The sequence below is a fragment of the Trichomycterus rosablanca genome, chromosome 3 (assembly GCF_030014385.1).
Source record: "Trichomycterus rosablanca isolate fTriRos1 chromosome 3, fTriRos1.hap1, whole genome shotgun sequence".
Taxonomy (NCBI): domain Eukaryota; kingdom Metazoa; phylum Chordata; class Actinopteri; order Siluriformes; family Trichomycteridae; genus Trichomycterus; species Trichomycterus rosablanca.
The window spans coordinates 34,991,706-35,002,794 of NC_085990.1; the positions used below are offsets into that span (position 1 = coordinate 34,991,706).

The window sequence follows — 11,089 nt, forward strand, 5'->3', positions numbered from 1 at the left end:
CATCTGTGTTCATTTTTCTTAATGGAGACAGATCTGGCATCTACACTCTTTTACTACTGATCCATGCTGTTGTAAGACGTGCAGAATGTGGCTTGGCACTGGGTTGCTAAAACCAGCAGGAACGTCCCTAAAAATGTCTTGATGGCAGCATATGTTGTTTTAAAATGCGTATGTTTGTATTTTGGTTTGTAGGACAAGTTTATTCAACACACATCACTTTTGTCAAAAACATTGGTTAATTAAAAGTTCTGGTTAACCAATTAATCCAATTTAATTTGTAAACCATTTTTGCTGACAGCTTTTATTCAGTCCTGTATTATATAAATCTCACTCACCTTGTATTTCATTATCAAATTCAAGCAATAATTAGAAATTCTTTAGAAACAACACTATGACTAAGTAAATTAAGTTAGCTTCATTATTTATTCTTTAGCATTTGATATTGGTTGATAGTAATATTAAAGTTACAGCCAGCTGAAAAAGAATGTGTTATTAATAAATTCCACAATGTTTCATTTTGTTAGGACACATTACAGTGCTGTAAACAAGTTTTTCCCTTCACAATTTCTTCTAGTTTTGCTAATTTGTCACATTAAAATGTTTGACATTGCAACAAATTTTAATAGAATAAAAACTACACAGTTAAACATAAAATTCAATTTTTAAATGAGCATTTAATTTATTTAGGAAAGATTTAAAACCTATATTTAACTGGTTGTGCTGCCCAAACATTTGTGATGACTTTATTACATTGCTGTGGAGGAATTTTGGTCCACTCCTCTTTGCAGAATTGATTTAATTCAGCTTCTTTAGTGGGGGCATTTTCGAGCATGAACTGCCACTTTGAGGTCTTGCCACCGCATCTGAAAATGGGAGTTATTTTGGGTGTGTTCGAAAACCTAGTGAGCTGCCTTGCTGTTATACTGCATACATAGGCAGCTTCCTAAGTAGAGAGGATTCTAATAAGTCAATGACTTATAAGGCAGGTTATTCTAACGCGCTACTTAGACAGCGATTCCATCAGGTTTCGCTTACTAAGCTAACAGTTAGCATCTTGCCATTCAAACCAATGGGATGGGGTGGCACAGCGCGCTAGCATGTCAACTAACATCTCTCTCCATGTACCAAAAACGGTTCAATACCTTGTGCAGGTTTATACAAGTTAAAAATCAATAATAATTTATTTACATTTGAAGATTTTCTTCTCACCGTCAGCTGTGTTTTTTGTTTTTTTTTCTGTGAGAAAAGTTGTGCCGCACTGAATGCTGGGATTGCCTTGATCACTAAGGATGCTTCCGATGCTCAAAATAACATTGAAATTTTAAGATGCCTAACTAGACAGCTTATTAAGGCATCTAGGATTTTGAACAGCCTCATTCTCAGGAGCATGCATAGGATGACGTAAAATGCTGTTTATGTAGAGAGCTCCCTAGCTTTTCGAACACACTCTTTGTATCTTATAAGCCATTCAGTGATCGACTTTATTGTGTGCTTCTGATCATTGTCCTGCTGCTTAACTTAACTGTGCTTGAGCTTTAGGTCACCAACTGGCTGATGGACATTTTCCTTAAGGATTTTCTGTCAAACCACCATGTTTGCTGGTATGATGTTCTTATGGTCAAATGCAGTGTTAGCTTTAAGCCAGATATGACGAGACCTTGGAGACCTGGTCTTCCAAAAAGTTCCACCTTTGACTCATCAGTCCACAGAATACTATCACAAAAATCCAGGCAGTAAACTACATGTTTGTTTAGTGAGATGAGTCTTTGTGCAATGGATGATGCAAGTGAAGCCTTTACTAGATGTTTGTCTTGGTTCTTTTGTGTCCCAGAGCATTTTGTAAAGAGCTTTATAAACCCTTCCAGTACATTTTAATGCCTTTGTTTTGCATCTGTATTTAAATCTTTTTTGTACAAGGCATCATGTGCTGCTTTTTGAGACCTTCTAGTCTGCTTCACATTGCCAGACAAGTTCAAATTAAGTGATGTTTAGATTTAATAGGTCTGACAGTAATCTCATCTGAGTGTGGCTTGTAAAACTGAACACAGTTGTCAGTTGAATTTGGTTAGCTGATTTAGTAGCTGAAGAGACTGTTACTTTTTCACATAAGACCAAGTATGATTAAACAGTATTTTTCCTTCAATTCATGAAATCTTAATTTGACAAGCATTTAGTGTTGAGTTACTCGAGTTATCCCTGTCTTAAAAGTAATTTGACAACCTGAACACAAGTGTGACAAAAATGCCAAAAGTTATGTATTTTCACAGCACTGCATACTATCTTAAAAAAAACTAAATTTGTGTCCTGAAAGCTGTTCAGCTTAAACGGTGTCCTAAAGTAGATAGTAGCGCATGATGTAGTGAATGGCCATATGCTTAATTCAGTTATTGAACTACACTGTTTACATGACCTCTTACTATTAAATAGTCAGCATAAATAAACTAAAATCTAGTAAAAATTTATTACTATTAGTTTTAGACTATTAGTTTGCATTTACAGCATTTACCAGATGCTATTATCCAAAGCAACCTAAAACTGTGGCCATACACAATGCAAGCACTTGTGGGCCCAACCATGACAACCTGGCAGTGGTGGGGCTTAAACCAGTGACCTTCTGATTACTAGTCCAGGACCTTTAACTGTCAAACTATCACTGTCCTGTGTGCATGTTAACACTCATTAAATGTAGCATGTAGTTTAAGGACAATGCCAGGCAATAGGCAGCTATTTATTATATACAGGTATCTTAAATAAAGTGGTCTCAATATAACTTAAAATCTAATACTAAGGGAGTTAAACTCTGATTATTCATTCTTTCTGACAAAACATAACAGTTAAGAGAAAAAAAAATTTTCTCTGAGAGGTTCACTCCAAACACATCCACATATAGTCTGAGTAACTTCATTTCTTCATTCTGGCATTTAAAGTTGTATTATTATTTACTACTGAGGTACAAGCCCGCTTGCTTCCATTTGTATAAAGTATTCCATGGCAATGATCCAGTCAGATACAGTTTAGTTCAAAGAGTTGAATTTATTGCAACATTCATCAAAACAACGTCCACCTCAGGGAACAATATTTACTGGAAAAGGTTCAGTTTAATTTTCTCTTCATTTTGTACAGTCGTCTCTCCAGTTTTTAATAGCAACAAAACACCACCGTACAGACATTTGGAACACACACTATTGTGCGTACTATACTGATCGCAGACATTAATCATCTGGCTACAAGCGTACATTGGCACATTTCAGCCAACCTCATGCAAAAACAAGAAGGACAGGACTTGACACATAAAACAACAGGGTCAGGGACAAACACAAGGCAAACCAAGGCACTTCTACACAATTAGAGTACTAGCATGCATCACAAGAATAAAACTGATATTAAAAATAATAAACAAGAAGATCACTTACACAAATTACGTATTATAAAAGTAGCACAACAAAAACAAAAAAGCTACAGTGATGCAACTCAAGGCGGCTTGTTCGAGTTATAGGCTGAAGGATTTTTTCAATCCAGAAGTTTTTTTTGTAAAAGATGCGGCATTAAAAAAAAAAAAAATCAATTTTAAATTCAGAATTCTCCAAACAAAGGAGAAATAGAAGTCAGTGCGCCCAAATGCCCAGGTCAAAGTTCAAAGGCAGGAAAGCAGGAAGCCTCGGGCTGGGTCAGATCCGAGAGGAAGTGGATCGCTCCAGCCATACCTGCAAGGCACAGAGAAGTAGGTTCTTAGTCTGAGCATGTGAAGTCAGTTTGTTATTTTTAAGAAGCCTTCACAGGTTATCAAAATCTTGCTGATTTAGTGTACTCTGTAAACATGTGCAAACTACACATCACAGATCATGCATGTTTGTTTGTTTATTTGGATTTTTAACGTCATGTTTCACACCCTTCGGTTACATTCATGACAGGAACGGTAGTTACTCATAACACAAGATTCATCAGTTCACAAGGTTATATCAAACACAGTCTTGGACAATTTTGTATCTCCAATTCACCTCACTTGCATGTCTTTGGACTGTGGGAGGAAACAGGAGCACCCGGAGGAAACCCACACGAACACGGGGAAAACATGCAAACTCCACACAGAAAGGACCCGGACCGCCCCACCTGGGGATTGAACGCAGGACAGTGCTACCCACTTAGCCACCCGATCATACATGTAAACTTAAGGTTTGTTAAATAAATTAATAAAGGTGATGTTTGTACTTCTCTTTAGTTCTCTATTTATTTGTTTATTAGGATTTTAACGTCATGTTTTACACACTTTGGTTACATTCATGACAGAAATGGTAGTTACTCGTTACACAAGATTCATCAGTTCACAAGCTTAATATCAAACACAGTCATGGACAATTTTGTATCTACAGTTCACCTCACTTGCATGTCTTTGGACTGTGGAAGGAAACCCACGCAGACACAGTGAGAACATGCAAACTCTGTGCGGCAACAGTGTTACCCACTGAACCACTGTGCCAACCCACTAGTTCTTTAAATCTGGTAAAAAGCTAATACTGCATGAAAGAAGTAGTCATATACACCAACCAGCCATAACATTAAAACCACCTCCTTGTTTCTACACACACTGTGCATTTTATCAGCTCCACTTACCATATAGAAGCACTTTGTAGTTCTACAATTACTGACTGTAGTCCATCTGTTTCTCTGCATGCTTTGTTAGCGTCCTTTCATGCTGTTATTCAATGGTCAGGACTCTCCCAGGACCACTATTATTTGGGTGGTGGGTCATTCTCAGCACTGCAGTGACACTGACATGGTGGTGGTGTGTTGTTAAACACCTCACTGTCACTGCTGGACTGAGAATAGTCCATCAACCAAAAATATCTAGCCAACAGCGCCCCATGGGCAGCGTCCTGTGACCACTGATGAAGGTCTAGAAGATGACCAACTCAAACAGCAGCAACAGATGAGGGATCGTCTCTGACTTTACATCTACAAGGTGGACCAACCAGGTGGGAGTGTCTAATAGAGTGGACAGTGAGTGGACACGATATTTAAAAACTCCATCAGCACAACACACACTAGCACACCACCACCATGTCAGTGTGACTGCAGTACTGAGAATGATCCACCACCCAAATAATATCTACTCTGTAGTGGTCCTGACCATTGAAGAACAGGGTGAAAGCAGGCTAAAAAGTATGTAGAGAAACAGATGGACTACAGTCAGTAATTGTAGAACACTCCGATTTGTAGAACACTAGAATGCACTCCGAAATGGAATTTGCCAGTAGACGGATACAGTAAATGTAGTACAATTTTCCACGAAATTGCCTTGCTGACAGAAAGAAAAATGCTTACAAGTAGCATCTGCCGATAGCACAGTGAAGAGAGAACCTTAGAGGCTTAAAATCAATAATGAAAAAAACAAAAGAAAATATCCGAAAATAGAAGCAACTATAAAAAAAAATAAGCTGTTGGACATTTATGCAGAGGGGCAGAAAAACACAAGCCCTCTGGTAGTCACAGACACTCTGAATCACGCTCAGGGTCAGCTGTCCACATACAAACCCATTTTTGGAAGACTATGGACATAAAAAATGCAATAAGAAGAATCTGTTATTTGTTATTCTCACAAATCTTAAATTAACTGTCAAGTTACGTGCAAACAAATGAGTAGTTTTGACAGATCAAATTAAATATTTTGTGAATATAAACAAATTTAGAATTTAATGCCTGCAACACAAAAGTTGGAACAGGGGTAAAATATGAGTGAAAAGTTCAAAGACAATCCTGATTGAGTATAACAGAATGACCTTCCAAAGATGGGTCATGGTTCACCAATTTGTCTCAGACTTTGTCTGATAAAGCAGTTCTCAAGGCAGAAAATATATACTGCTTTCACCATCTACAATACATAGTACTGTGAAAAGATTCAGGGGATCCAGAGAAATCCCAGACCATGTAGTGAAACCACAGTTGAATGTGTGTTGCCTTCGAGCAGTCATACGGCATTGAGTGAGAAATCACCATGCTAATGTTATAAATATATCAGACTGTCTCAGAAGTGCCTTAATAACTTAAACAAACTTATTAACACAGTCTGCCTCACATGCTGCCTCAAAAAATGCAACCTGAAACAGAATTGGTGATACATTTGTGTGAATGTACCATTGATGCTGAAACATACAGGTCCTTCTCAAAAAATTAGCATATTGTGATAAAGTTCATTATTTTCCATAATGTAATGATAAAAATTAAACTTTCATATATTTTAGATTCATTGCACACCAACTGAAATATTTCAGGTCTTTTATTGTTTTAATACTGATGATTTTGGCATACAGCTCATGAAAACCCAAAATTCCTATCTCAAAAAATTAGCATATCATGAAAAGGTTCTCTAAACGAGCTATTAACCTAATCATCTGAATCAACGAATTAACTCTAAACACCTGCAAAAGATTCCTGAGGCTTTTAAAAACTCCCAGCCTGGTTCATTACTCAAAACTGCAATCATGGGTAAGACTGCCGACCTGACTGCTGTCCAGAAGGCCATCATTGACACCCTCAAGCAAGAGGGTAAGACACAGAAAGAAATTTCTGAACGAATAGGCTGTTCCCAGAGTGCTGTATCAAGGCACCTCAGTGGGAAGTCTGTGGGAAGGAAAAAGTGTGGCAGAAAACGCTGCACAACGAGAAGAGGTGACCGGACCCTGAGGAAGATTGTGGAGAAGGGCCGATTCCAGACCTTGGGGGACCTGCGGAAGCAGTGGACTGAGTCTGGAGTAGAAACATCCAGAGCCACCGTGCACAGGCGTGTGCAGGAAATGGGCTACAGGTGCCGCATTCCCCAGGTCAAGCCACTTTTGAACCAGAAACAGCGGCAGAAGCGCCTGACCTGGGCTACAGAGAAGCAGCACTGGACTGTTGCTCAGTGGTCCAAAGTACTGTTTTCGGAAATCAAGGTGCCAGAGTCTGGAGGAAGACTCGGGAGAAGGAAATGCCAAAATGCCTGAAGTCCAGTGTCAAGTACCCACAGCCAGTGATGGTCTGGGGTGCCATGTCAGCTGCTGGTGTTGGTCCACTGTGTTTTATCAAGGGCAGGGTCAATGCAGCTAGCTATCAGGAGATTTTGGAGCACTTCATGCTTCCATCTGCTGAAAAGCTTTATGGAGATGAAGATTTCATTTTTCAGCACGACCTGGCACCTGCTCACAGTGCCAAAACCACTGGTGAATGGTTTACTGACCATGGTATTACTGTGCTCAATTGGCCTGCCAACTCTCCTGACCTGAACCCCATAGAGAATCTGTGGGATATTGTGAAGAGAAAGTTGAGAGACACAAGACCCAACACTCTGGATGAGCTTAAGGCCGCTATCGAAGCATCCTGGGCCTCCATAACACCTCAGCAGTGCCACAGGCTGATTGCCTCCATGCCACGCCGCATTGAAGCAGTCATTTCTGCAAAAGGATTCCCGACCAAGTATTGAGTGCATAACTGAACATAATTATTTGAAGGTTGACTTTTTTTGTATTAAAAACACTTTTCTTTTATTGGTCGGATGAAATATGCTAATTTTTTGAGATAGGAATTTTGGGTTTTCATGAGCTGTATGCCAAAATCATCAGTATTAAAACAATAAAAGACCTGAAATATTTCAGTTGGTGTGCAATCAATCTAAAATATATGAAAGTTTAATTTTTATCATTACATTATGGAAAATAATGAACTTTATCACAATATGCTAATTTTTTGAGAAGGACCTGTATATTGGGATTTTAAAAGAGTTAAATGCTGGCATCAAGGTGAAGTCTTCTCACAAAAAAAGTCAGGCATCATTCTGCATGTGTTACAACAATGTGGCTTTATAGAGACAGAGTGCATGTGCTTGACTGGCCTGCCTGCAGTCCACATCTGTCTCTTATTGAAATGTGTGGCGCATCATGAAGAGAATTAGACAATGGCTATCATGGACTACTGAGCAGCTGAAGTTCTGTATGAAGCAAGAATGGGCAAAACATTAACAACAATTGTTGTCATCAGTTTCTAAACAAATATAAAAAATAAAATAAATATAAAAAGTGATGTAACACAGTGGTAAACAAATCTCTGTTTAGTTTGCTGCAGGCATCAAATTCTGAATTTATGTATATTTACAAAATCCAACTAAGTAGGTCAGTGAAAACACTGGAATATTTTCTTTGTACTTTTTGTCAAATACAGTAACGACAACAATCTAACTTGATACTTTATTTAACTGACAAATGTTCTAACTTTTTTCTAAAAATGGGGTTTAACTGACCACAGGCTTATTTTTAAAGACTGTCTGTGGAGCTTTATACCCATTTGTAAGGTCAGACACTGGTGTTGGAAGAGAAGGCATGGCTCGTAATCAATGGTCCAATTCATCCCAAAGTACTAGTTTAAAAATTCCTTCACACCAAACACGCAAAAAGCAAGTCTTTATAGACCTTGCTCTGTGCACAGAAGCACAATCCTAACAACAAAAAAGGGCCTCCCAACAAACAGTGTCACAAAGTTGGACACATGTTTTCTAAAACAGATTTTATACTGTCTATCTGTAAGCAATAGGTGTGCTCCTGATACCAGACACCGGCCCTGCTGCTGGGTTAATGTCTTTCTACAGCCCTGTCCAACTCTCCTTGTATAATGGCCCATGCCCTGGTATCTCCTTCCCAGCTTGAGCTGAGAAACACAGCAAACTTTTTTGTGAGGGCATGTATGGATGTGCCACCCTAAAGGAAGTGAGCTACCTGTTCAACCTGAATAAGCTGAGGTACCACCTCATGCTACCAGCAGTAACAAGAACACTAGCAAAATGCAAAATAAAATGAATAAAATGAATTTTTGGCTAATGATTTAATTTAAAGCAACTTACTGCTGACAGAATTTTATCCAAATAACTAAGGGTTAAGAGTCTAGCTCATAGGGTGCTAACAGTAAAAGCTTAGCAGCGGTGGGGCTTGACCCCCTTAAGATTCGGATCTACAGTCTAGCACTTTAACCTTCGAAACATCACTGCCATTTAGACTTTGGGCAAATACTTTTATTTAAAGCAACCTACAAATGAGACAGGATAAAATGCACACAACTCAGCCTTAAGCTGTTTTTTTCTCATACTTGAGCCTGTACTCCATATAGATTTTGAGCTTGTTTGATGAAGCATGATCATAAAGGTTTGATTCTACAAACACAATCAATCTGGGATTCATTTACTTCTGTAAATAAAAAAAGTATAGAAAATCTATGTGATGTAAACCTGTCCAGTGCAGCCCAACACATTTGTCTTAGGAGTGGATCACATTCATACATGGTTTACTCTACAGCAGAGTTTCCAGACCAGTGAATAGTACCCAGGACCACACCCAATCTTAAAAACTGCTTTAACACTTGCATAAACTTACTGGACACTTTAACCAAAGGTCCAACACTCTCATTCTACAAAGTACTGACTGTACAAACACGATACTATTTTAAGAGTGGAAGGGGGCAAGGGCACCAATAGACATTTTGGGGCATCTTGACAAGTTGGTCCTTCCCATCTTTACCTCTTTTATCACCACCACAAGAAGGTAGGTAGCCCCCACACTAACTTCCATCCCTCCACAACTTTGCGCATGACGATTGCTGCTAAACTTTGCTTCTAACTGTGTTATGTTTACATGTTTACATTACAGTGTTATATTCTTGTACTCTATTCACCCACCACCCAATATAGTACTGTTACCTGGCACAAGACTCATACTGTCTGCACTGTCTGTTTTGCCTCACACTGTTTAGTTCTGTCTACACTGTTTGTTTTGTCCTGTACTGTCCCTGTATTATCTTGCACAAGTTTATGTAGAAGTAGTTGTTGCATGTAGCACTTGTAGGTCCTGGAGGAACATTGTTTCATTTCACTATGTACTGTACATGCTATATATGTTTTCCCCCCGATTTTCTCCCAATGTAGTCATATCCAATTACCCGATTACATTGTGCTTCCCCTGTACTGATGCTGACCTCCACTGGCACCCTCCCTGTGAACATGCCAATCATTGTTTGCGTAGGCACCCAGCCTGCCAGTAGCCGAACTGAGATTCGAACCAACAAGTTCGAGATGTCAGCTCTGATGTGCTAGCGTGTTTTACCACTGCGCCACCTGAGCACCCTACACTATATATGGTTGAAATGAACAATAACTGGCTTGTCCGTTAGGGTTGGATGCTGGAGGGTATTCCTCATAACTGATGCAATTACGACCTCTGCTGGCTGAATGACACCCGCATCAGAGCTGAGGGATAATGGGGATCAGTGCGTGACTCTCCATGTGCGAGACTGAGCCAAGTTTGAACTTGTCTTGTGCAGGTGAAAAGATGCAGTCGGCTGCTGCACACGTGGAGGAGGAGGCGAGTCACGACTCTCCTGCTACAATATACTGGTGCTGGTCATAAAATTAGAATATCATGAAAAAGTTGATTTATTTCAGTAATTCCATTCAAAAAGTGAAACTTGTATATTATATTCATTCATTACACACAGACTGATATATTTCAAATGTTTATTTTTTTTAATGTTGATGATTATAACTGACAACTAATGAAAACCCCAAATTCAGTATCTCAGAAAATTAGATTATTTCCTAAGACCAATACAAAAAAAGGATTTTTAGAAATGTTGGCCAACTGAAAAGTATGAACATGAAAAGTATGAGCATGTACAGCACTCAATACTTAGTTGGGGCTCCTTTTGCCTAGGTTACTGCAGCAATGCAGCGTGGCATGGAGTCCATCAGTCTGTGGCACTGCTCAGGTGTTATGAGAGCCCAGGTTGCTCTGATAGTGGCCTTCAGCTCTTCTGAATTGTTGGGTCTGGCGTATCGCATCCTCCTCTTCACAATACCCCATAGATTTTCTATGGGGTTAAGGTCAGGCGAGTTTGCTGGCCAATTAAGAACAGGGATACCATGGTCCTTAAACCAGGTACTGGTAGCTTTGGCACTGTGTGCAGGTGCCAAGTCCTGTTGGAAAATGAAATCTGCATCTCCATAAAGTTGGTCAGCAGCAGGAAGCATGAAGTGCTCTAAAACTTCCTGGTAGACCGCTGCGTTGACCTTGGACCT

At 39.3% G+C, this 11,089-nt stretch overlaps 1 protein-coding gene across 1 annotated transcript in view; it reads right to left on the reverse strand.

The window, feature by feature from the left end:
- Positions 1-3,013: 3,013 nt before the first annotated feature.
- lancl2 (LanC lantibiotic synthetase component C-like 2 (bacterial)) overlaps positions 3,014-11,089 on the reverse strand; it is a 54,893-nt gene continuing 46,817 nt past the window's right edge. The window contains exon 9 of the mRNA XM_062991197.1: positions 3,014-3,704. Coding sequence (XP_062847267.1) covers positions 3,628-3,704 — 77 coding nt within the window. The 3' untranslated portion in view covers positions 3,014-3,627. The remainder of the gene's footprint in view (positions 3,705-11,089) is intronic.